The sequence below is a fragment of the Talaromyces amestolkiae genome (genome assembly GCF_001896365.1).
Source record: "Talaromyces amestolkiae strain CIB chromosome Unknown scaffold14.1, whole genome shotgun sequence".
NCBI classification, from domain to species: domain Eukaryota; kingdom Fungi; phylum Ascomycota; class Eurotiomycetes; order Eurotiales; family Trichocomaceae; genus Talaromyces; species Talaromyces amestolkiae.
In genome coordinates, this window is record NW_024468050.1 from 546,464 (window position 1) to 571,675 (window position 25,212).

At 47.6% G+C, this 25,212-nt stretch overlaps 8 protein-coding genes across 8 annotated transcripts; 4 read left to right on the forward strand and 4 right to left on the reverse strand.

Moving 5' to 3' along the window:
* Positions 1 to 429: 429 nt before the first annotated feature.
* Positions 430 to 2,338, reverse strand: BHQ10_007146 (uncharacterized protein; the record flags this gene model as incomplete). Its single annotated transcript, XM_040879810.1, has 4 exons — positions 430 to 622; positions 693 to 1,940; positions 1,997 to 2,218; positions 2,280 to 2,338. 4 exons carry the CDS (start codon positions 2,336 to 2,338, stop codon positions 430 to 432), a joined length of 1,722 nt encoding a protein of 573 aa, XP_040735650.1.
* Positions 2,339 to 3,072: 734 nt separating this feature from the next.
* On the forward strand, positions 3,073 to 4,543 carry BHQ10_007147 (uncharacterized protein; the record flags this gene model as incomplete). The annotated part of the gene is made up of 3 exons (XM_040879811.1): positions 3,073 to 3,167; positions 3,241 to 3,309; positions 3,409 to 4,543. 3 exons carry the CDS (start codon positions 3,073 to 3,075, stop codon positions 4,541 to 4,543), a joined length of 1,299 nt encoding a protein of 432 aa, XP_040735651.1.
* Positions 4,544 to 5,082: 539 nt separating this feature from the next.
* Positions 5,083 to 14,916, reverse strand: BHQ10_007148 (uncharacterized protein; the record flags this gene model as incomplete). Its single annotated transcript, XM_040879812.1, has 14 exons — positions 5,083 to 5,165; positions 5,237 to 5,293; positions 5,361 to 7,447; positions 7,503 to 7,554; positions 7,605 to 8,168; positions 8,219 to 8,418; positions 8,473 to 8,576; positions 8,632 to 9,209; positions 9,261 to 9,408; positions 9,467 to 12,510; positions 12,577 to 13,263; positions 14,198 to 14,225; positions 14,288 to 14,684; positions 14,747 to 14,916. 14 exons carry the CDS (start codon positions 14,914 to 14,916, stop codon positions 5,083 to 5,085), a joined length of 8,199 nt encoding a protein of 2,732 aa, XP_040735652.1.
* Positions 14,917 to 15,659: 743 nt separating this feature from the next.
* On the forward strand, positions 15,660 to 16,704 carry BHQ10_007149 (uncharacterized protein; the record flags this gene model as incomplete). Its single annotated transcript, XM_040879813.1, has 2 exons — positions 15,660 to 16,545; positions 16,616 to 16,704. The coding sequence occupies 2 exons, from the start codon at positions 15,660 to 15,662 to the stop codon at positions 16,702 to 16,704; spliced, it is 975 nt and encodes a 324-aa protein (XP_040735653.1).
* A 95-nt stretch (positions 16,705 to 16,799) lies between these two features.
* On the reverse strand, positions 16,800 to 19,063 carry BHQ10_007150 (uncharacterized protein; the record flags this gene model as incomplete). The annotated part of the gene is made up of 4 exons (XM_040879815.1): positions 16,800 to 17,381; positions 17,434 to 17,882; positions 17,934 to 18,931; positions 18,990 to 19,063. 4 exons carry the CDS (start codon positions 19,061 to 19,063, stop codon positions 16,800 to 16,802), a joined length of 2,103 nt encoding a protein of 700 aa, XP_040735654.1.
* A 314-nt stretch (positions 19,064 to 19,377) lies between these two features.
* BHQ10_007151 (uncharacterized protein) lies at positions 19,378 to 19,728 on the forward strand (the record flags this gene model as incomplete). Its single annotated transcript, XM_040879816.1, has 1 exon — positions 19,378 to 19,728. The coding sequence occupies one exon, from the start codon at positions 19,378 to 19,380 to the stop codon at positions 19,726 to 19,728; it is 351 nt and encodes a 116-aa protein (XP_040735655.1).
* A 333-nt stretch (positions 19,729 to 20,061) lies between these two features.
* On the reverse strand, positions 20,062 to 21,964 carry BHQ10_007152 (uncharacterized protein; the record flags this gene model as incomplete). Its single annotated transcript, XM_040879817.1, has 4 exons — positions 20,062 to 21,423; positions 21,472 to 21,672; positions 21,720 to 21,835; positions 21,880 to 21,964. The coding sequence occupies 4 exons, from the start codon at positions 21,962 to 21,964 to the stop codon at positions 20,062 to 20,064; spliced, it is 1,764 nt and encodes a 587-aa protein (XP_040735656.1).
* A 583-nt stretch (positions 21,965 to 22,547) lies between these two features.
* On the forward strand, positions 22,548 to 25,174 carry BHQ10_007153 (uncharacterized protein; the record flags this gene model as incomplete). Its single annotated transcript, XM_040879818.1, has 5 exons — positions 22,548 to 22,812; positions 22,859 to 22,899; positions 22,945 to 23,792; positions 24,676 to 24,811; positions 24,887 to 25,174. 5 exons carry the CDS (start codon positions 22,548 to 22,550, stop codon positions 25,172 to 25,174), a joined length of 1,578 nt encoding a protein of 525 aa, XP_040735657.1.
* Between the last annotated feature and the right edge of the window lie 38 nt (positions 25,175 to 25,212).

Below are 25,212 nucleotides of genomic sequence, written 5' to 3' on the forward strand. Positions count from 1 at the left end.
TTCCTTCTCATTCTTCTTCATTTTCCTTCATGGCTCTATTTCAAGGTTCTTGTTGTGATTTTCTTGTCTTGGCAATAATTGCTTGCACATTTTATATTCTTCTCGACGACTCTGGTGTACACTTCCTCATTGTGGGATATTTCACTGAATTTTGTTGAAAGGCGTACAACGAGATATGACTAGTCATGACAGCGTTGTTCAAGGATCGAAGCAGAGCTCAAACCAAGAACATATTTGTCTTTGTTCGTTCTACTGTTCATTCTCAATTTCGATTTGTTTTTTTTTTTCCCGGTTGTGAGGTATGTTTTTGTATTGAGTAATGGATGAATAGTTCATTTAAATATTCTTTTTGATACTGGATATTGTAGCTGAATTCTGGTAGTCCATAATGGCTCCAGAATCTAAAGGCAGTATATCTATTCGAGTTGTCTAACCTCCCTCTGCACCAGATGCATCTTCCTCAGGCTCCGACTCGATACCTGCCAAAGTTTCTTCGCTGGCCTTCACCTTTCCAGCCGTAGCACGCGGATCGGATCCTTGAGAGGCTGCGATGCCTGCCGAAGTCAGGTAAAGGAAAGTATTCGCCGGATAATGGTCGACATGGTTGAAAAAGACACCGAACCTATGTAGACATATTAGCTAACGAACCATCAACTCATTCGCTTATTCCCGAACGAATTGAATAAACTCACGCATTCGATTCCTCCTCCTCCCTGAAAATTCGATCATAAATCTCCCTCTGCTTGAACTCATTCATCTCCTTCTCATACTTGGCAAAATCAATCGTCTCCCTATTAAAATCCTTCGCGGCCCTCTTGTTATACGAATCGAAAATCGGATGCTCCAGCAACAGACCTAATCCGGGAGCCTTGGGGATTGATAGTTTCGTAGAACCATAACTCTCCTCAATGATTTTGGGATCGCATCCGCAACGAACTATGAGCGCGACCATGGCTACCATCTTACGAATCTGATGCATCATGAAACTCTGTCCGTGGACCTTGAGACTCACCCATTCCGTGCCATTGATGATGATGGGCTCCTTGTTGGCGACGAAGGATTTGATGATTCGTCGAGAGGATGGGTCGCGGAATGTCTTTTGGATGGTGTAGTTATGGAAGTTGCGGGTGCCGATGTACTTGTCGAGCGCGTCTTGGACTCTCTGTAGGCGGTTTGGGGGGATGCGGTAGGCGCGTTTGGCGGACTGGTAGGCAGCTTTTATTTGTTTGATGCTGGTGTTGATAATTTCTTTTTGCTCGGCGGTAAGTTTCGGTTTGGGGGCTTCTTGGGTTTCGCCGTCCTTCTGCTGCGCGTTCTCCTCGGTGGATGCTGAAATCTCCTGAGCTTCTTCAAGTTTGGCCGTTACATCGACAGGCTGGGGTTGCTCCTTGTCAACTGGCGGTTCTTTGTTGCTGTCTTCTTCGATATACAGCGCTCTCTGAACAAGCCTTCGAATCTCTTCAGGCACCTTCTCTAAGATAGGCTTGATCTCATTCTCGTCAATATCCTGCCAAAAGTCCAAGACCCCTTCTTGTCTTGCAAGAAAACCTTCCATGTCCCCTTTCTCCTCGGCAAGCTGTACAGTCTTCTTACCCAGGTGTGTGCTGGGATGAGGCGGCAAGAAGCAGTGAGTAGGAATCAAATATTCGTACATGCGCGAGTCACAAAGCTGATAGCAGCTGAAACCCTTGGTGACAGTCTCATATCCCCAAACGCGGATCTGCGGGCTTAGGTTGTCATTGATTTTTTGAACAATGTCGGGATCTTCGACGATTAGTTTGAGGGAAACCACATTTCCAGCTGCGTGAACGCCTCTGTCGGTACGAGCACATCGGACGAGCGAAGACTTTTTGGGATCAGCTGCGTTGGCCTTGGAGATTGCGCCAGCAGCAACAAAAGCAGCGAATAAGTCTCCCTCTATAGTCTTTTCGGTGGGACTCCTACAATTGTAAGTCAGTAATCTCTCCCGAGCTGCTAGACCATAAAATGAACGTACAGCTGCATGCCATGGTACCCAGTGCCAGAATACCCAATCATAACAGCTACCTTCTTCTTCGGCCGTCGTTCCTCAGCAGCAATATCCTCTGCCGAGAATTGAGTAGCATATATCGGCACCGACACCTCGCCATTTTCTATCTTGCGCTTCTTTTGCGCTTGTTCCTCATCATTTCGGTCTTTGTTCACTTCTCGATCATTTCCGTCATCCCGTTTCTGGCGACTGCGATTTAGTCAGAATAATTTCTCCAAGTGGAACGAAAAGAGAAGGGCGCAGGACCTACAAATATTCGTTACGTCCCATATGGCGTTTCTGATTATTTCCACCTCTTCCTCTTGCCATGTTGAAGCTTTAGTTGAGACCCGGGGGACGATTTCAATTTGATTGAGTCGCGAGTATTTTCTGAAAGGTGAAATTGATGGTACCAGTGATATCGCAATACGATTTCGAGCTTGAGTATTTGACAGAAAAAATAGTGATGACAATTGCGCAAGTCCTCGCCTTCGGACAGGGATGCTGTACATAGGCGCAAAATTAAAGATGCAGGAATATCGATCGACAATTAGCTATCTGGTTCAATTCAATCCAGTCAAGGCTTTTATTGCCAATGATTGTTGTCTCAATGAGGCTTTGGATCTAGAGATTGAAATTATTTCTCGGCGGCTAACGGCGGTCGACAGTGTGGGCCTTCGATTTATTGGTGAGATACTGCGATTAAGTATATATGAGCTAGTCTCAAGAAAGCAGGCGGTGTGGGATCTGCCGCTATCTGTAAGTATTGCTCATCAATCCAAGGCATCATTGACCGTTATTTTCATACCTTTCTCCGGTTACCGAGCTGTCTGCGCGACTCTGTTTTCAAAGCTATCACAAGGCGGTCGCATTTTCATAGTCCTTCGCATAAATATTTCCTCAATCTTCTGCTGAAGGGCTAAAGGTCATGTCGCTTTCACCTTTCGCATAGGTCCTCGACATTCTGGTCCCGGCTTTTCAGTCGCGACACACATCACCACTTCCAACCGCGAACGATCTCGTCTCTCGCTCATCTCTAGAAACCGACCCTCTATTGAGAAATCATGGATGTGGCAAGCGCACTAGTCCGAAGCGTCGTTCGCGCCTTCTACGAAACCCGACAGATCCTAGTGGTTGATGCACTGTTTATACACTCAGTGTATGACTCCTGAGTCTTCTGCTATTCGGACGAGTTTTTGAAGTGAGATAACCGTCGCTGACACTACTCTCAGACTTCATGCCGAAGACCTTGCGCATCTACTCGGCATGCAGCAGAAGGATTTGCGGAAGCTTTGTTCTAGGTTGCGGGAAGATCGTCTCATAGCGGTGTACAGTCTTCTCCTTGGATCTGGTGCATTTCTTATTCATGATTTGCTAACATCATAGTTTTGCGTATATAGTCACACGCGAAGTGAGATCCGTGAAGGCTCTACTCGGCCCGTGAACCGCGATTACTATTACATCCCGCTACACCCTGTCATTGACGCGATCAAATTCCGAGTCCTTCGCTTAACGTCCACTATCAAAGCCCAATATACGCCGAGCGAGGATCGTAAAGAGTACATATGTCTACGATGTGGATCAGAATGGACCGAACTCGACGTTCTGAGCCTCTACAGCGATGAAGGATTCGAGTGTCAATCCTGCGGTGCTATTCTGGAGCGTACCGAAGATGTCAAAGGCACGGAAGGACTCGACCGTACTGGTCACGAAAAGAATAGTAAACTCATGGCACAACTGGAAGCATTCACAACTCTGCTAAAACAGATTGACGCAACGGATATTCCAGTTAATGACTTCGAGACCGCATGGGACCACAAAGTCGAAGTCATTCGCAATCAGCAAACACATCCCTCGAAACCCGCCATGGCGGCCGCAGCGAAACAACCAGCAGCAGTTCGCGGAAACCAGAGAGTCGATGCCGCCGCTATTGAAGTGTCAGTGCAATCATCAGCCGAGAAAACCGCGGCCGAACAAGAGGCAGACGCGGCGCGCAAAGCGGCCTTTGAGAAACAAAACGCTCTTCCCGTCTGGCATACGCATTCGACCGTTTCCACTACAGCTGGTAATATCGGCCAAATAAAAGCCGAAACAGACGCGGAAATCAAAGCGGAAATCAAAGATGATGGCGACGAGACGAAACCAAGCATGGATGCGCTGGACGACATTGCCGCATATTACGCCGAAATCGCAAAAGCCAAGGCTGAAGAAGCAACATCCCCAGATGAAGATGACTCTGATGACGACGAAGATGAGGATGATTTCGAGGATATATCTGTCGTCGGCACACCGGCCGCGACGACGCTTGGACAAGGCCCAACCAGTGCACCGGCTTTGGGACGCTCGCCCATAGCTGGAATTAAGCGTGAACTCGACTCGGAGTCTGGTAGTAGTGCGCCCCAAACTGCTTCTGGTACACCTGGAACTCCAATTGATGATGGTCCTGTGAGCAAGAAAATAAAAACGGAGGACGATAGCGTCAAGAAAGAGGAAGAATCTGATGAAGATGAAGAAGAATTTGAGGACGTTTCATAGAACGTCTCGTGGAAAAGATTTCTTGCTATACATTTGTACTATCATTTGTACTATACTACCATTTTTCCTTCTTTGGCTTTAGCGACTTACATCTACTTATTACTCAAATAGACTTGGTAGGCAAATCTGATTTCAAATTTAAATACCTAAGCCTCTCCGTCGTTACTGAAAGTCTACCTAAGCAGCAATAAAGAGAAAAGAAAAACCATCAACGAGAACGCTGCATGTTCCACTGAAATGATCATGTATTAAGAACAATCCTAGAAATGTATGCCAAATAGAAGAAACAAATAGGTAAAAGGCCGATTTGCCTCGTCCAATCTTCCTTGTGTGTGTGATTTATAACATCAGAGAGAAACGCCTTCATGGATGCAAGAAAGTAGAGATGGTCATGGGTTCATGGGTGATTTCATGGATGTGTCTTTGGTTCTTCATGTTGCGTTTGTACTCGTTCGATTCGGCACACACGACGTGGAAAGCCGGTGAGTGAGACATGGGTTTGTAGGATGTGATTGAGTTTTGACTGTGGAATCTACCGATCACGGCGTTGCCATACCATACTCAGAGTCACTCCCCATGCCAGACTGTTCATCCCAATCTTCTGGTGAAGCAAAATCAGACGCTGAATAACATCATTGCGGTCAGAAACGAAAAAAGGAAACAAAAACACATAAGAGAACGCAAGCTACATACCAGATGCTATTTCTTCGGGCACATCCACCGATAATTGCTCGATAGCACCGAGAACAGCTGGAAATAGGTTAGAGAGAGATTTTAGATGGATGAAATGGACTGATGAAATGTAATGGAGGCTCACCTTCAGCTTGGTGCATGAATTCCGCGTCATCAGCATCGCTTTCATCGAAGTAGGTACGAAGACAATGTGCAATCACGACCCGCATGTTGTCCACGACCTTGCTCTCTACAGTTTGGCCCTCACTAGTGAGATACGTCTTCCTCAAAACCTCCACAGACGCCTGGGCAAGTTCCCTAGCAACCTTGTAATAGAAGGTTCGATATTCTTCACGGGTGTCTTCCCGTTCTTGATTGAACAGGGCATTCCGCAGCAAGTCAAACGTCACGTTTTTGACCACCCTATCTTGATAAATAAGCAGAGTGGGTGCCCAGTCGGGAATGCGTTCGACAACCTTCTCTGTGAACCAGGTTTCGTCCTTTCCGATACGCTCGTTGTGGCAAGAAATGATGTTTGTGAAGAAGTTGATGTGCTCTCTGCCTCCACTCTCGCCTATCGATTCAACTCCTTTAGCAATATAATCGATGATGTCAATCACTTGCTGTTCGCTGCGGCTGCGGGAACAGAATACTACAGCCGCGTCAAGGTAAGGCGAGCAGAGTTGTGCCGGAGATGCTCGGAGGCCATCCTCAAGGACTTTGATTATCGGTTGTGCGAGCTTAGCCTGAGGGTCTGCATCGAGCAAGAGTGAGAAGATCGATCGAATAGCGGCTGGGKTGATTTGATGGKGAAGAATCTTTTTCAAAAAGACAAGTTCCCCATTATTGGCTCTTCCAAGCTCAAAAATAAAAGAGCTCTCAGCGATATTTAGAGAAAATCGGCCATCACTAGTGGTGCGAGGTTCATCGTCAGGCGTAGGTGACAAACCAAAATCGATGTATCTCAACAATTGCGCTAGTAATTCCATCAATTTTCGATGCGAGAATTTGCGACCACGTTCCAAAAGTCTGTAGTAGTTCGGATATTGCAGCTTGAGGTTCTTCGAGTCATCCCTGTCTAGCCAAATCATTTCAAGACATTTGAGAAGGAAGCCATTGTCAAGCAAGACATCAATCTGCGGAGACTGAACAGTCGTGAGGATGGCCAGAAACTCGAAATAATCATCCCAGGAACGACTGGCTGTGTAGAGTATTGGCCAAAGGTTATTCAGTCCTATCACAATGTACTGCCAACAATTCAAGTATCTCGATTGCCACTTGGTTCGCTCTGAGTCGTTCAAGGTCTCGTCACCTGCTAGTTCGTGGACTCGTACGAGAGCCATGATGAATATTTTAACCGCGACGCTACGGACTGGCTGAGGAGCCTTTAGAATGAGATTGCGTAGTCCTGTGTCTCGGTCACGGATCCATTTGATGATTCTAAATGCTCCCTTCGGAGTTTCCTGAAGGGTTTTTTTCAGCTCGAGCATGATTTGGTCGAACTCTGGCAGCTCTTTAGCTTTTGCAATCAGTTGTTCCACGGTATCCATAGCCACGTAAATAGTCGTCTTTTGTAATCTCGAAGCGGCAGTCCAACCGGATAGCACGTGCTCCTTAGATAACTGGAGAAGGCAGCGAATAAAATAGGCATGGTAAGGGTCTAGAAGACAATATGTGCGTATGAAAATCTCATTCTCCATGGCGATGTGATTTCCAAGGTCGAGTGGCAGGGGTACATGCACTGGTGTGTCTTTCATCTCTGGCTTGTAAATTTCTCGCTCAGAATCCATCCTGGAGACACGCTGATAAAAGAGCATGTAAGCATTCCAGACTTTCCCAAAACGTGTAGGTCCCATAGATGGCCCGTGATAGTCGTTTGATCCTCCAAAGCATTGCTCTGCGATTTTTGATGGGTCGAAAGAAGTGACGTCTGCGTCGTTGAACTCGACCCACGACTTCTTGGTTCCAGCAGTCGGACGCTCCCGAATATAACTATAGTAGTGACCTGATTCAGCCGTGCCGCTATGAACAAGTACTCCGACTAGCTCAAAGACATCCTCTTCAAGTTGCATGTTTGAGTCGGAGAGAGATTCCACCTTATACGGTGTCATGTCAATGCGTTCAGGAAATTGGAACTCATCATTGATCTTGCTTCGCATCATTGTAAGCATGTCAAAATCGAATCGTTTTAGATGGAATATAAGGTTGTCAGGAATCTCCTTCAAGCATGCTCTAGAAAAAGATGTCAGCTTGGACTATGTATATTTGTCTGAGAGGGTTTGTTTACCGTTTTACTGCGTCAACGTGACGTCCACAGGATGTGCACGAGTATTTGTTATCTTCAAAAAGTTAGCAATAGTATCTCGATCATGCACGCTGAACGACCAACCTCCTTGCATAATCTCTCCCTCAACGTATGCTTGAAGACTTTCCTCGAGGTTCGCTTTGCCCTTGATATCACACTGGATTGCCGAGAAAGGCTCAAGCCGCTCAGAGATATGTTCACACTCTTTGGATTTGATCTGTTGGACCAATTGACCGCCGTAGAACGAGCGGAAACGTTTTTTTTCCTCTGGGTTCGTTATCTGAGCTTCCCAGCGATCAAATAGCAGATTATAGAACTCATCAACATCCATCTGAACGTTGACATCGATCGACTCGTTGTCATAAGTCCGTATAGAACATACTGCTCCTTCAGGATCAACATATTTGCACCAAGTCTCTTGCATATTTCCAAAAATCTTCTTCGTCTCTGAGAGCAGCTTCTGTGATGCCTCTGGGTCGTCTAAGGCAACTTGGAGCATAAAGTCGCGAAATCCCACATTCATAAAGAGTTGCGTGAAGAGTGAATTCAGATAGCAGGTGTTTGATAGATTCTTCAAGCCCGCATAACCCTCGGGAGACCTGATTGCCTTAAGTCGATCGATAGCCCAAGTTGTATTGTATGTGTAATCTGGAGTTACCATGAGAGAAAGCCAAGCAGACCAAAGAACCAGCACTTACCGCGTGGAATGAGATCATTCATCAGGCCGACGATCCTACCAAAGTTTTCTTCCTGTCTAGCTAACAAAAACAAGATTTTGTATAATTCTTCTCTTGTCTCCTCGTTCATTACTGGAATGCGTGGCTTGATAATTTCGGTATCTGACGGTTCTGACAAGTCTGGGAATAGGTAATTGTTGACAAGGCTATCAATGAGGACACTATTACTCAGTCAGTACTATGCAAAGTTTTAGAACAAGGCTGGCTTAGCTTACGCTGCATTGATCGTTGTATCTCTTTTGACAGCCACCTCCAAACACAGTCTCAAGAGGCGTGCGAATCCTAGTATGATATGATCCACAGGCTCACGTCCCACAAACTAATCATATTTTAGCCTATTACCTGGCAAGAGCAAACGCACGCATTTAACTTACCTCTTCGGTTTCATGGCTAAGCATGCTCTCACTCCACCTTAAAATGTATTCGGAGAAGTCAACATTTTGCGGTCTTCGTTCAGCAACCGATCGGAAAACCCATATAGCAGCGGAGAAGTATTCCTGCGATTGTTTTGCGAAACGAACTGTATTCTGCATATTTTGAACAAACGCATCCCATATTGTGGAAATTATGTCAATAATTGTCGAATCGTCAGCCTGACTCGGTAGATCTCCGTTGCTCGCATCCGCGTTTGCTGGCTTTTTGGAGGCAGAAGGGATATTGCAGGTAGCCATTATCTTTTCTGCAACTTGACGGCGAATCAACTGGCGATTCTCGTCTAGAAGTAGTGAAAAGATCAATTCATCAAAGTGAGCGTGCTGCTTGGCTACATTCCAGAAGTCCTGATGTCGTATAGAAGCATCTATGAGCACGGCTATTGAATGGCAGATGAGCCTTTTAATATCGAGCTGACTAAATCGGGATGGGTCTGCATTTTGTGCGGCTTTGATGAAGAAGAGAAATTGTTTAACAAAGACTTCCGCATTTGGTAGGATCAAAGGCTCTGTTGTTTTCACTAATTAAACTTTTAGCATTTAAGTAAAAATACTGCTGCAGTGATACGCACCTGAGAGACATAAAAGGAGGCATTCGAGTAGGTGACGTGCGGAAACTAGATGAATGCAATCGTCTCGATTCAGTGACATTTCTGGCCGAGTCAGAGCACCCACCAGCACCTGAGTGCTGTGAATGACGAAACTAGATGGATGCTCGGTCTGATACATATTGGTAAGCATTTTTGTGTCAAATGGAACAGTGGTTTTAATGACATACCTCGAGTAAATCTTCTCGTAGACAAGTTGAAAGAGCTTTGACAGAGTATAGCAGCTTATAAGGTTTCTCCATAGGAAAGAGCTTGTTCTCTGTGTTGCTCTCCATTCTCACCATTTCTTTTACCCGTTCTTGCGGCGGGAATACAATAAGAAAAWCATAAATTTCATGAGCATATCTGTCGTCAAGGTCTAGAAGATCGTAAAGGTCGTCAAAATGCTTCAAAATTTCGGAGTCAACGAGTGTGAGTGATTGGCGTCTGCCAGCAGGCGCCGCTTCAGTACCATCCGGAATCTTTCTAATTATGAGAAGACCCTTGATATTAAGGTCTTGCACTGTCATCTCCGGATTATCTAACAAGTTGATCTTTTGGCCTCCGTAGATCACAGTGAATTTGTTGAAGCCCGTCACTCGTGTCAAACGATTGACTAATTCAGCAGCCGTGCAAAGGCTACCTATACGTAAGGTGGAGACCCGGGACTGCTTGGATTCCTGGAAGCTCTGATAGGAGATTTCAATAGATTCCCCTTGACCAATCCGTTCCGGGAGCTCGGGTGCCTGGCTCTGCGGAGGACTGTACTGAGGTCGACTACGAAGCCCCTGAAGGAGCTGCTGCAGAAACAAAAGAGATCGACTCAATTTCAGCCCTGCAGACGCAATCTCTTGTTCGCCAGGTACAGTGACCATTGCTTCATCTTCAGAGTTTGCGGTACCATTTGACTCTTTCAATGTTGTGGCAGCAGATTTTATCTGGTCCACGCAGCGATCAACCAAGGAGATGTGTGTCGCCTCAGCGGCCGATGCGGGAGCCCTACGTATCAAGCCGTGGTCAAGGTAGACCTCGATTGCGAAGTTCGTTGCTCGTCCTTCAATAGTGTTGGGAGGTGCCGTAAGAATGAAATGCCAGATGCGATCCATGCCTGGTAGTGTGATAATCTCATTCTCAGCAGCAACCGGAGGAGGATTGAAACGTATTTCATACTGGACTGCATGCTCAGCAAATGACATGATTTCCTGGGAATAGTTCGCCGGCGATACGCTAGGTAAATAGTGTTGAAGGCACCTCTCTATGAATGGGTTTGGAGTCACGCAGATCTTTGTGACACGACAAAGCATCTCCCACAAAGAGCTTCTCGCAGATTCTATGTGGCCCGCCATGAAGATTTTCGTCCAGAGAGTATCACTGAGCTCGGGAGTGATGGTGTCTGGAACTTTGTCGATGAGCCGTCCCAAAAAGTGAACACGCGACAATACAGCATTTTGTGAGAACCTGTCAGAAACTTCAAAGATGCCGCCCCAGAACTGTTCGAATTCCATGATGATTAGAGCAGTCAGCTCGTAGTCTGTAGCCAAAGCTCTAGTCTCTTGGGAGTCAAAAGTTGTCGGGATCAAGGCATTCAATGCTTGTATGCTTCCAGACGCGAATTCATTTCTTTCTCCAATATCTTGAATACACTGCTCATAGACGTCGCGCTTATCTGACTCACTCATGCCCAGATTTAGCAGCTGTTGGAGTTGACCGCCCGCAAATCTTTGGAGGGTGACCTTTTGCTCGTCACTGATGTCAGGGCACGAATTCGACTCCCGTATGAGGCGCACGCATATCCGCAAGGGGGTCGAATCAAAATGCGAGGTTTCTAGGGGGTCAGTGGCTTGGTTTTCCTCAAACTTCTCTCGCATAGTACGGAAAAGTAAATCGCAAAATTCGATCATTCGTTGGTCAAAGCGATTTATGGGAAGCTCAAGGAGTTTGGAGGAAAGGTATAGCAAGGCATGAGATGTGGATGGGTGCATCACAACGGTGCGGCCCAACATTGTGAGTACTTCGCCAACAGTCCTTTGGTCTTGGCCATCCGTGACAGCTTTCCATATTGTGTCTGTGTCGGCGTCTGTATAAGTGTTGGTCACTATGAAGAACCCCACAATGTTGCCGCCGCGACTGATTATCTGAGGATGTGAGCCCACGCCAACGATGTATTCGATGATTTGTATGTCGCGTAGAAATTTCAGGAGGTACTGCACAAGCGGAACATCGACGCCGTCAGGGTTGCTCTGGATTTTCTGCCGCCAGATGTTGACAAGATCTACTTGCATGGCCTCAGTGCCCCAGACTCGCAACTCCATTCGTCCATCCATGATATGCCTTTTCAACGTGTTGAATTTCCAAGCGTTGATGACGATCAATGCTGATTCTTCACTAGTAGCTTCAGGCATGTTTATGGACAGGTCTTCGGCAAGCTTGGTAGCAAATGAGTCATCGAAATCGCAGTAGACACGCAAGGCAGTATTGATATGGCGCGACAGGTTCTCGCTGATATCTGCGGTGAGCCAAGGCGCTTTCTTCGTGACAGCATTCTGGTATGCCTCATCCAATTTGCGAAAAAGAGGATAGGAGTCTTTGATAGTCTGGTTCATTATTGGCGAGTTGATAAATTTTTCATCCGCACCAAGTTTTCGTCGTTCGGTACGAGATTCCAGCAAGTTAGAGATTACTCCAACCGCCGGCAGTAAAGATTGTGCGAGCTGAGGAAATCGAGGAAGTAGGGGAAGAAGAATCGAAATATAGTCTGAAATGTTCGATAAGGCGTTCAAGGGAGCTTCTGCCATATGATCACATACTTGGGCCACAAGATCCATGGCTTTTGACTGATAGACCCGTAGAAGAGCTCGGAAAAATGGGATACTTTGTATCTGCAAAAGCCAGGCAAGAGACTGCACATAGCCCCGAGAGATACATTCCGAAGGCTGCATTGACGTACTTTGCGAAACGACGGTGAGATAATTGATGTCGAGCCGGAGCATATGCAGTGCAAGTTGTCCAAAGTCCAGAAAGAATTCTTCCAAGAATATCAGTAGACCTGGGCCCTGATTTTGGTTAAAGGTGACCTGTCTACGGAGTAATCCTTCCACTATGGTAGGAAAATCTTCCCAGAACTCGCGGTCAGGGTCATCTCGTATTGTGTCCAAAGTAACTTGTGATAGGTTGTCGACACAGCCAGCAAGCCATTGCTTGACGAGGCTCAAGATCGTGTAATCATGGTGGAGAGCTTTTCGTCGTTAGCAAAACTGCTATAGGGTGATATCGACTAAGCCTGGACAGGCAAACGACGTACCTTTTTCAATAATACTGACCGTCTCCTCCAAAGACTCCCTTAGGTCCGGATTGCCATGAAGCTTTGGGAAATGGTCGACTAAGGAAAATTGCTCATGGACCTGGACTATCCCCGCCGAGCTCTGCTCCTGGACAGCTTCTCCTAGTGGGCGCCATCGAGATGTGTTTGGATCTTGGTCCATGTCCTCCACTTCGGCGACCTCTATCTCTGGACTTCGTGAGGGAGATGAGGATATCGAAATGGCGGTGGAAGACTGTGCACCAGCCATGATGGTATCTTCCGGCTGCGGAATCGCAATGTCTGTCGTATCCAACCCAATGCCATCTTCTTCACGAGGAAATCCTTGGACGGATGAAATGTCTTGTATGGTAACGCCGGGTTGGGAGGGGGATTTCATATTGATCGTAACCCGGCTAGAGAGAGGCTGAGAGGAGGGAAGCTCTTCGTCGTTCGGCGTCTTCGGAGACGCGGATTGCTGGACAGGCGACTCTTCGGTCGACATGGACTCGCGTGAATCCGCTCCGCTGTCCAGACGGGGACGTTTCCTGGTAGTCTGCGAGGATAGATCTTCCATCTGCTCGTCGTAAATACGTGTTGGATCTTCTGGTATTGAAGCACTAGGCGGGGTGCTAATGCTGGAGCTGCCTAGCGGGGTACCTGCCATGACATTTTTCTCTTGCTCAGCTCCTGCGATTTGGGAGATTCACAATTCGAAAGGACCGAGTGAGCAGGGCAGCTCGTCCGGTCTTAGACAGCCGACGGGAAAGAGCAACGAGCGGTGCTGTGTTGGTCGGGGATGTGGATAGCAGCGCGCAGGCGTAGCTGCCTTGCCAAGAATTTTGAGTTAGCCGCGGAAGCTGCAGGTGAAAGTTTGTTGTATTGTTATCTGATTGTGGCTGTACGACAGCAGGAAATATCCAAGTGAAGTTTAACCGAGGAATTTCCCAGTAGTCAAAGGCTGCTTGGTGATGACTGAGAATAAAATGAGTCAAAAGAGAGATCAAAGATTGATAGAATCTCAGGCAAATGACCAGTAAACATGAAGGTCTTGGGTCTTTGCTTTGTGAGGAGAAGGATCATGTCATAGCTTCTGCATGCTACTGATACGGCAGCCGTACGGTGTGTAACTATGAAAAGGTACAGTACCGTAATCCATTGCAGCGATAAGCGATAAACAGTACCGACGCGGCTGAATTTCCGGTAAGGTAATGTAAAGTGAGTGGCTCCACGGGCGCTAGCTAAAGCTTTATTTCCGTAGTGTATTTAATGCAGCCAATGCGGAGTTATCATAGAGATTGTACGGTCGCTCTCCGCGACTTTAACTTCATGCCTTGAATTATCTAGGACTACAAACTGATGCACACAATCTCCTATGATATTTCCGGTCAAGAGGCCGGAGGACGGTGTAGATTCGGTATTGTTATGGCATACGCACTGTACGTAAGTACGAAGTAACTGTTAAGGCTAGGTACCGGCTGACGTCAATCAGGATCGTCGATCGCGGGAAGGCGCGTCCAACTTTGAACAGTGCGTAGACAAAAGGAAAGAGCGACCGTCCGATCATTTCAACTGTCCTCAGACATGCTGGTTTCAATTTTCCGAATGATGCGAGCTGGATTACCTGCAGCAACATGAAACGCAGGAACATCCTATGCAAGTCAGATAAGATGTATTCTATGTACTCACTGTCTTGAAGCTGAAGCTGACTTACTTTGGTGACCACGCTGCCCGCTCCAATGGTGCTACCCCTCCCAATCGTCACGCCGGGAAGAACAATGACATTCCCCCCTAGCCAACAATCTTCGCCGATATGAATCTCCTTCCCCCACTCGGGTCCTAGCGTGCCATTGCGAACGGCAGGGTCCAGAGGATGACCGCCGCTGTACAAGTGGACATTCGGCCCGAGCAGCGTACGAGCTCCTATTGTGATAAGGCAGCTATCAATGAAAACACAATTGACGTTGATGAAGACGCCTTCGCCGACCCTAACGTTGAATCCATGGTCCATTGAGATCGGGGCCTGCACCCACGGCTCGTTTCGCAAAAGAGCATCATCTGCTTCTTGATTTTCGGCTGGCGGTGGTAACGGTCGTGTGTCTTGGACAAGGCTAGGAAAGTCGTCAATATGCGTCACCGGTTCTGATTGCTTTATTCGGGTCAGATAACTCACTCTCGCCATAATTCAATCTGCCGTCGGCGCGATATTTCGCCGTTTAGACTGGCGCTGTTGAAGCGTTTGTAGGCTTGCTCGCACCGGACACGTGCAGCCAACAACTCCGGCGAGAATGCGTGGAAGAGCTCTCCACGAAGCATCTTTTCTTTTTCCGTAAGTTGGGCCATGGTGCTTGATGATCTGTCGATCCGGGATGAAGGCGTCTCAGACAGGTCAGATTCTTAGGCTCTTTGTTCTATAGTCACACTTATAAGCTATATCAAAGATTGAGCATATCACGCCTTTACTCAGTGCGGAGCAGGTGTCTTAGTCCTATTATGTACAGGTGGCAGTCTGATGATAGACGTCCATCTGCCCCGCAGCCGATGGAGCTAGTATGAGGGTCGATATCCATGGATGTGGCCATAACCAGCCTAGGGTCCACCACATCCAGGTACGACCTATGTACGCACCACATGTACGTAGTACTGTAGAGTCTGTAGGTGTGAGAAGCATGAGTCATGCACCCGATTTTCGATATGGAAATATCCAGTGGGATCTGGCGATCTCTTTGTTTGTGAGGGGAGATAGCATGGGACTGTCCCGTGAAGATCATCAACAATCGAGAATTATGAGAAGCAATCAATTATTATCATCGTCCAAGTACATTCAACGACAGTACTATCCCGATCATGTTTGTCTTTTCCCAAATCAATGAATTGAACAAATTTATGGAGAAGCTGCGGAGAGCTACCGCCTTAGGCTCCACTCTTGGGAACATCGATGGAGCAACGTCATTTATTTTTCTCACAATTATCACAGCTCGCCGACACAACTTGATCAGAGGATGACTTGATGCTCTGGACAATATAATCGCTGGTGACAACACCAATCAAATATTCGACTGATCAGTCATTTTATCTCGTCCAACATGTCGACCGGCACATCAGCAGCCTCCGCTGAATTCACCACCTCATCTGAAACCACAGATACCAGACCACAACAAGAAGGAGAATACCTCGCCTGGCGCCCACCAACATCCAGCACTCCTTCAGCCAACACCACAAACAACCATGCAACTACAAATACCTACACAACCTACAACCCAACGACCCCCATTCACCCCCCTCCCAACGGCCGACCCTATAACCCACCACCACCCGCCGCCGAAAAACCTCTTGACCCTTCCATCCTCCCCAATGGCTCCATGTCCCTCTCCGGCATTGCAACACGCGCCTTCGGGCTCGGCCTCATCCTCGGCCTCTCCAGCCTAACTACCATCTACATGCTCACCGTCCCGCAACAACAAACCACGCTCTGGCGCATTCCATTCTTCGTTTCCTCGCTCTGCCTATTCCACTTCCTCGAATTCTGGGTTACGGCGCAATACAACACGAAATATGCAGACGTCTCTTCGTTCTTGTTAACTTCGAATGGCGCGGCGTATAACATTGCACATGGATCTGCGATGCTGGAATGCGTGGTGTCGCATTATCTGTTCGGATCGTCGACATCAAGCATCATCCGCACGGTATCGACTGCGCTTCTCCTCTTCGGGATCTTGTGTATGGTCGTAGGCCAGATTGTGCGCACACTCGCCATGGCAACGGCGGGAAGTAATTTCAATCACATTGTGCAAGTCCGTCGTCGAGAGGGCCATGTGCTGGTGACAGGCGGTATATACAGTGTGCTACGACATCCGAGTTATTTCGGCTTCTTCTGGTGGGGGTTGGGAAGTCAATTGGTGCTGCAGAATGTGGTCTGCTTTGTGGGTTATGCATTGGTTTTGTGGCGGTTTTTTAGTTCGAGGATTTACCGTGAGTATATCCCTCGTCTTTTTTTCTTCGGATATGTGTTTGAGATGCTAATGTTTTTCTTTGATTCTAGGTGAGGAGAGATTCCTTATCGCATTTTTCGGGGATGAGTATATTTCTTACAAGAGCAGGACTATTGTCGGAATTCCATTCATTGCATAGCGGGTCTTTTTCTTGATTACCACTGAGCATATAGATTGGCGTCATATTTCCTACATTATTACCCAGATATTTCATATATATAGTTATTTCACAAGTCACAACTTGCTCTCCCTCGGAACAACATCCACAAGCCCTCCACTCATAACAACCTCTTCCTCCTGCTGCTGTCCCATGACCCCATCTTGATGATCCTCTCCAAAAAGCAAAAGTTCCCTTCCACCCCTCGAACTCCACCAAATAACGCAGAAATTCGCTCTCTCAACATCCATCTCGCCGTTACTCAGTACCTCCCAGAACCGCTCAATACACGTCCTGCGAACACTCTGTGCTGCTTCATCGCCAGATGGTAAAGTATGTATGAGTCGTGCAGTTAACGGCAAGAACTCTTCGAGGTCTTCGACCAGCAAACAGGGGAAGGAATCGATCATGGCGAGGATTATGCCTGATTTCTCAGATAGAGGGGCCGGTGGTGTTTCGAGTGCATTTTCGGTGGAGGACTGAGTTGATGGTGGGAGGAGGGTTGAAGATGCTGTGAGGGCGCGTTCGTGCGCGAGTTCGAGGAGTGTTGCTGCTAGAAGGGGTTGTGTATTGGACAGAGGTGATGGGGGTGCGGCGATGCGCACGACAGATTTGAATGCTAAACGGAATTGGCGGACTGATAAGTTTTGTGGGTATACCTATAGCTTCTTGTTAGTATGAGACCAAACGCGAGAAAGACGAAGAACATACTGCAAAAAGATTATCGACATAAAATGGTAGGTGTTTAGCAGTAATATCCGCATTCTGCGGCGCGGAGAAAACAGCCAAAACCACGCTATGCGCAGCTTCAAAGATTTCTAAAAGATGATTGTTCCCTCCAGCAGCGAGATAAGGTGTGGCAGCGGCAATGATCAGTTCCTCGTTCGCAGGAGGAGGTAGTATCAAAGCAAAATGCTCAGATGTATTCAAGAAGAAAAGATCAAGACAGCGCTCTAGAGGATGAGGAGGGATTTGACCCAGTTCAATCGGTTTGATGGTTCGCAGGAAGTTTTCAGCGAGTTCGGGGTATTGAGCGAGGATGTCAATGGCGACGAGATTGACGAATGAATATTGAGATGACGAGGTTTGTCCTGTTCGGGATGTGATAAAGTATAGATTTCGTAGAATATGTAATGACTGTACAGCGATAAAGGGTGCCACTAGATAGGTCAGTAGTTTCTTCGATATGTCAGAAATCTGGGGAATCTTACCACTGCCAGCAGCTAGCACTCTATCATTTAACACCCTGCCCAGAACCGCTCGAAGAATTATAACAGCCGAAAACATAATCGACCGAAGCAGTCGCAAGAGATCTGGGATAGTGCTTTTCAACGACTCTGCATCCAGAAACTCCGCTTCCTCTGAAGGATCTACTTCTGACAACTTGTTTTGGCGCCATTGAACCAGCAATGTCCGCACAAAGTCATTGATAGAGCTCATACCATCAGAAACGATATTCGGATCGGTGACATTCTCCATGGCATGTGCAATGAGTCGCGACAATGGACCCAGCGACGCTATCAACGGTCTGGATGATATCTCTTTGACATTCTGATATGTAGCCGAGGTTGCAGCCCACCCGAACTTCTTAGACACTCTGCCTTCAACAATATCGCGATCTATAGCACCCAAAAAATAGGCACTGCCGAGTCCCTCACTTGAGAAGTAGGTAGCCTGAATCATAATCGGCAATATGCGATCATAGTTGATTTGGCTCCGATGATAGTCCGAAAGAAGCTCAAACGTATAATTGAGCACCATAATTATCGCATACCCGCCAACCCCATCAATATTGAGATTCTCTTCAATCGCCAGTCCCGTAGCGCGCACAAGCGCACGTTCGACTTTACTCCGCAAACTGTGTGAGAGTCCCTGCCTATTCTGACCCTCGAATCCGAGCAACACACCACCGAGGAGAAGCACATGACGCCATCGGGGAGACTTTTCGTCCGCACCGTTGATTACGGCTTTTACCCATGCTTCTCGTTCAAGGCCGCGTTTTGTGTAGGGAGCACGAGGCTCGTCGGATGCCTCGTTTTGTAATATACCGATCGCGGCGGTGTTGAATACGCTGAGGATTCGGCGGCAGGTGTGTAGGTCGACACGATGGTCCCAAATAGCTGGTGATGAGAGTAATTGAGATGAGAGGAGAGTCACATTCAAATGATTTGTGAGCATGGCAAGGAAGCTGGTTGATGTTGGGAGTAGTCTATTTCGCGTCTGTCAGTACGGCGCATTTACCTGGTTATTGGGGAGCAGTAACTCACGCGAAGGCATCTTGAGGCTCGGAGGCGATCTGTAACGACCGCAATAGAGTCGCTAAAGAGCGCTCGGTGGCCATTATTCTTTATTGCAAGCAAATTGAGCTCAGGAAGTGCGAGAGCATCTGTATACTCATATTGAAGTATTGTGAATGAGTATGAAGTTAGAGGATGCGGACAATGAGGTAACTTCCTGCCGAGGTAAATACGTAAGGTCAAACGATGCAAACAGGCCACTGCACTAGTATTGTAACCGTAATTCAATCTGTTATCGAGTAATCAAACTGCCATAGCCTAAGCTTAACTGGACCTCCAATTTCACATGCTGCATCACTGTTTCTTTTACCCCAGGAAAATCTCCTGACAACCTCTCCTCAGTATCGACACCCACAAAATGAGCAATCAAGCCCCCCTCGACTACACGGTTCCCTCCTTTCCATCCCTCTACGTCCCTATAATAGGCGAACCCCAATCCCAAAACTACCTCTACCATCTAACCGACATCTGGCGCTTCACGCTCTTCTGGACCCTGATCCTTTATCTGGGCACCCACGCCGCCGTCGCATCTTTCGCGGTCGCGGTGCAATGGCGCAATTACAAGCGGATGTGGGCTGTGCCCGTAGTGTATGTGCTTGTTTCGGGGTTTGAGGCGTTGTTGGCGGGGAGCTTGGTTGGGCTGATGTTTGTTTTCTTTCCCTTCTATCCTCCTGTTTACGAGGGTGTTGTTGTGCTGACTATGGGATAGTGTTGGCTGGGTTTACGAAGCAGGTAATTTTTCCATGACGACATGGATACCATTGGTTTGGGCATGCATTAATGTTATGATTCTTATCATTTCGAGTTTTCCAATGCAAGCGGCTATGTGAGGATATGTGTCTGTCAGTGGCACTGACTATCAACGATACTATTTTATCATAAAATGCGCCTTCGAAATGAGCCCTAATTCCGCCTACTTGTACACACGACTCGAGGTATATAACGCCAACTTCGATGCAATCCGTCATCTTGCTATGCACACCGCAAATCCAAACGCCAATAATGTCATCGATGATGCGAAATGTTACCACCAGCGGTAACATCAACCTTTATGCCATGCGCTTGGATTAGTAAAATTGGCAGGGAGCTGGATGCCTTGCGCCATTAACTGTTTCTGCAATGCAGCCAAGTTCAGATTCGGGTCAAGCTTGGGAGGTAGTAGTGGCGGCGGCGGAGTAGCGGTGCTTGGGGGATTCATCATCAATCCAGCAAAACCGGGATTTTGATAAGATCCGTACGCCGGTTGTGCTGATACGCCTCCCATCATTGCGGCTAAAGAGTTGGCATCCATATTTTGCATAGACATGTTGGCTTGCACAGGCGGCTGGTAGTTACCAATACCCGGAAGTGATGATCCGGCATCAGATGAGATTCCTGGTAACATACCCTGAATGCCAGGGAGAGCTGAAGTAGCAGTTCTCTGGTCAACTAAGCCCTCTGCTTCATCTTGTGCCTCTTGTTCCTCCTCTTCTCGCATCTGTTTCTTGCCAAAACCGCGGTTCCATGTTCCTTGAGCTTCGGCAGCTTCTTCACCGATATGGAAACGGTCGGTCATATATGATGTGTCTCCTGGACGAGCTCGAGACCAGAAGCGCGTGAAATTGTCTTTCGAGCCGGATGCCAAAATGTGTCCCAGAGGATGCCAGTTTAGCGACCAGATAGTTGAAGCGTGGGCGTACTGAATGCGATGCGCGGGATGTATGACTTGCGGCGGAGTATTCAGAGGATCATTGCTATCGTATGGCGCAACAGTAGGGGCACTGCCTGAAGGAAGATTTGGTTCATCCAGTAGATAGTGATAAAGCGAGCCGTCCTCACTACCAGTTGAGATCAAATTGCTATGAATTGGATGCCAGGTCATTGACGATATCGGTTTCTCATGACCTCTCAGTATACAAATATCACGCATCATTCGAAGATCAAACACCCTTGCCGTGCTGTCGCGAGAAGATGTAGCGAGAAGGTTGCTGTTCACTCTAGAGAATTTTGTCGTTGTCACCGTATTTTTATGGCTGTGTAATGTGGTCAAACATCTGCCGGTTCGAGGATCCCAGAATTTGACCTGGTGATCTTTCGACCCGGAAACTAGTAAACCTTTTGTGGGATGCCAATCACAAGATTTTACATCCCAGTTGTGGCCTGTCAAGACCGTATCACAAGCGCGCGCTGTGAAATCGAAAATCTTCAATGTCGTATCATCCGAAGCTGAAAGAAATTTTGTATCGCTGGGACCCCATGCCAAATCACGAACGGCGTCGTGATGCGCATCATCCACGGTTTCGACGTTGTTGAAGTTCGGTCGCCAGTACTTGACGTCTCCTTTTTGTCCGCCGGATATCAGCCAGTCGTGGCTATGCGACCATGCAGCGGACGTCACGCCGGCTTGGAATTGATCGTAGTGAGCCTGATCATCGTTAGTATGGGCAGCATCCAAAAAATTCCTAACACTCACATCCATAACAGTTTCGAAATTAAAGGCCGTCCCGTTCCACAGCATGAATTCTCCAGTGTGTCCGCCAGTCAACAATCTTCGGCCCTCGGGGGTCCATCTCACTACTGTAATGGGTTTTTTTGATTTTCCGATAGACTGATGTAGATGTCGGACGGGTATCGTGTCGGCAGGKGAATGAATTCTTGCAACAGGCGGAAGCATCTAGCTGGTCAGCACCGGAATATTTCACTCAGTATGAGGGAACTCACATCGACAGTATAACTTAAGCTCGGCCTCTCGACTTCCATTCGGTGGGCGCCTTTGTATCTGGGTCGTCGCGTCCGCATCCATTGTACCATTGACGATCCATAGTCGGTGACGGGTCCTAGACGGTCAGCTAAAAAACGACCTCAAGAATGTCATACGTACTTGGTCGTCGGGGAAGCCCAACGCCTTCATAATTCCTGGACCTGCCTCCGTAGAAGCCATCGCCTCCCTCTTCGTAGGCAGCCATGCTGGCTTTGTGACAGAGCGAGACTGGTTTTTCGACTGAGATTATACAAGAGTAGTCACAGAGACTTGTGATGAGCTCTTCGCGAGCTTGTAATTCATGAAGCCAAGCAAACTACGAAGAGCAGCTTTGGACCAAGCGGGAAGGAGCGCACCGACCACCTGACGCAGCAGGGGCTCTGATTTGACGGCCTGCACCCTCAGGCCGCTGCGTCCGGGCTTAGTCTCAACGTTATCAATCAACAACCATGTAACTACATAACTTGGATCAAGCAAGGAACGACTGTCGAGAGTCCAGACCAGTCTTGCCCTTTTGCCCCTCTTCATTAACTATTTACTTTATGCTTATTGAATATATAAGCTGGCTACCTCCGTCTCACCATTATTTCCTCTGTGTTTTTGATGGTATAGTCGTTGTAGACATGTCGGAGTCGCTGTCACATGCTAATCATTGCCACTGAGTGAGCCAATGCAACACTCCGCCTCCAGCAGAACTCACGGACTCTCTTAGACTCGAAGATCGATAGAAGAATTTCCTTTTCGCGGAATTGATCTTTCGCATTATCGAGCCATTGAACACTGTTGCGATGCCGACCGTAACACAGGCTACCGTCAGCACCAGCGTGGATGTGCCGGCCACGGCCATTCATACTCAGAGCGCCAATTGGAGGCCGACCAAGTCAGTGTCACCACCACAAGATGTCTCTAGCACGCCATCGGAGAAGAAGCGCGCGAGTAAATATCGACATGTTGCTGCATATCATTCATCTCTACGGACGTCGCCTTTAAGCACGGACTCTCCGGTCAATCCGAGCTTTATTGGCTTTCGCAATCTGATGGTCATTGTTTTAAGTACGTCGAGTGCTTCACTTTGACTACTGGGGCTGACATTTTATAGTTGTGATGAACTTGAGACTAGTTGTGGAAAATTTCATGAAGGTAAGACTAAGGCTATCTATCAGGAAGCCGCGCTGACGTCACCAGTATGGAGTTCTCATCTGTATAAAATGCCACGACTACAGGAAAAACGACGTTTTTCTTGCTTCAATCCTCACTGCACTCGTCCCGTGCCATCTATTCGTGGCATACATCATCGAACTAGCTGCCGCGCAGCAGGCCAAAGGCGCCATCGGCCGGAAGAAGAAGAGTGACAATGTCGCTGCCCAGACAGAAAAGGAACAGCAGACTTTCCAACTGACCTGGCGCTTCATCGCTTTGGCGCATACCATCAATGCCACATTATGTTTGGCCGTGACGAACTTTGTGGTGTACTACTATGTCCACCATCCCGGTATCGGGACTATATGCGAACTACATGCCATTATTGTATGGTTGAAAAACTGTTCATACGCATTCACTAATCGTGATCTTCGACATGCTATGCTCCATCCATCAGAGCAGTCAAAGCTTCCCGAGATCTACTCTACGTGTCCATATCCACAGAATGTCACCGTGGGCAATCTGGTGTACTTCTGGCTTGCGCCTACGCTGGTCTACCAACCTGTATACCCGCGAACAACGCATATTCGATGGGGTTTTGTCGGAAAGCGACTTGGCGAGTTTGTTGTGCTATCGGTGTTTATCTGGCTGACTTCAGCTCAGTATGCTGCTCCTGTTCTGCGCAACTCGCTTGACAAGATTGCTGTGCTGGACTTTACCTCCATCATTGAACGTATTATGAAACTGTCAACGATATCGCTCGTCATCTGGCTGGCAGGATTTTATGCACTGTTCCAATCACTCTTGAATGCACTAGCCGAGATTATGCGCTTCGGCGACCGCGAATTTTATTCGGACTGGTGGAACAGCTGGAGTGTCGGAATGTACTGGCGGTCTTGGAACAAGCCGGTGTATCTATTTATGAAAAGACACATTTTCTCTCCGCTTGTGGGACGAGGATGGAGTCCGTTTGCGGCGAGTATTATGGTGTTTTTATTTTCTGCTATTCTGCACGAGCTGCTTGTAGGAATACCTACTCACAATCTCATCGGTATATCATCTCACATTGCCCGGAATTAAAAGATATTGGGTACTGACTTTTCGCAGGGGTCGCATTCGCAGGTATGATGTTTCAACTTCCACTGATCACTGCAACCCTCCCATTGGAACGGATGGACGATCCCACAACGAGGATAATTGGCAATTCGGTATTCTGGGTGACGTTCTGTCTTGTTGGTCAGCCACTCGGCGCTTTGCTGTACTTTTTTGCCTGGCAGGCGAAATACGGTAGTGTGAGCAAGATGGCTGCTAATCCATGATGGTTGCCTGTCAATGAAACGAAACCAGTCAGATGAGAGCTATCAGCAACGTGAAATAATGACTAGTACTAGAACGTTCTTCGAAGGGGTTTTCCTTGTTAGACAGAGTGTCGGGCTGGAGTCTGTCCGAGACGATAAGGCCACCTATCGGCAGAATAATTAGACCCTTGAAGGCCGACACCCGAGCCCCAGCCATACAGTAGACGCACTATAAATACCGCCTGACATCATACATTTATTTCAAGGAGCTATTTTTGAGCTTCACGTCTGTGCAACTATACTTTACACTCAATTGCACCCCATACCTACTCGTTGCTACAAGATGGTTTCAATTACTGTCCCTGAGAACTATGGGTACGCGTTCTCTGCATTCTCATCTATAAGCTCTACGTCTTTACGCAGTTACCATTACCAAGTTAATGCAATCTATCAAACGCTAACATGAAACATCATACAGCGCCGTCATTGCCGTCGCCCTTGGTGGGATACCTGTACTGTCATGGATCCAGGGCTCAGTCGTTACTATTCTACGCAAACCTGCCAAAGTCCCCTATCCGCAACACTATGCGACGGCCGAACAATGCAAGGAAAACGTACATCTTTTGCTTATCCCATGCTGGACCGAATCCTAGATGCCAGAGTGTACTGACTGAAATTTCTATGTACAGCCCGCCGCACATAAATTCAACAGCGCCCAACGCTCCCACGGCAATCTAATCGAAAACATGGCCCAGACAATGCTGTACATGCTCGTTGCAGGCCTCAAATACCCCAACGCAACTGCCGCACTGGGCGCGGTATGGATCGTGTTTCGCGCTTTGTACGCGCATGGATATATCACGTCCAACAAGAAGAATGGCAAAGGACGGTTCAATGGGGCACCGTCTTGGATCGCGCAGGCTGCGCTTTGGGGGTTGGCTGTTTTTGGCGTTGGATGGGATTTGATCAAACTTTGATAGAGTGTTTGAAATACATAGTGTAGACTCTATAGAGT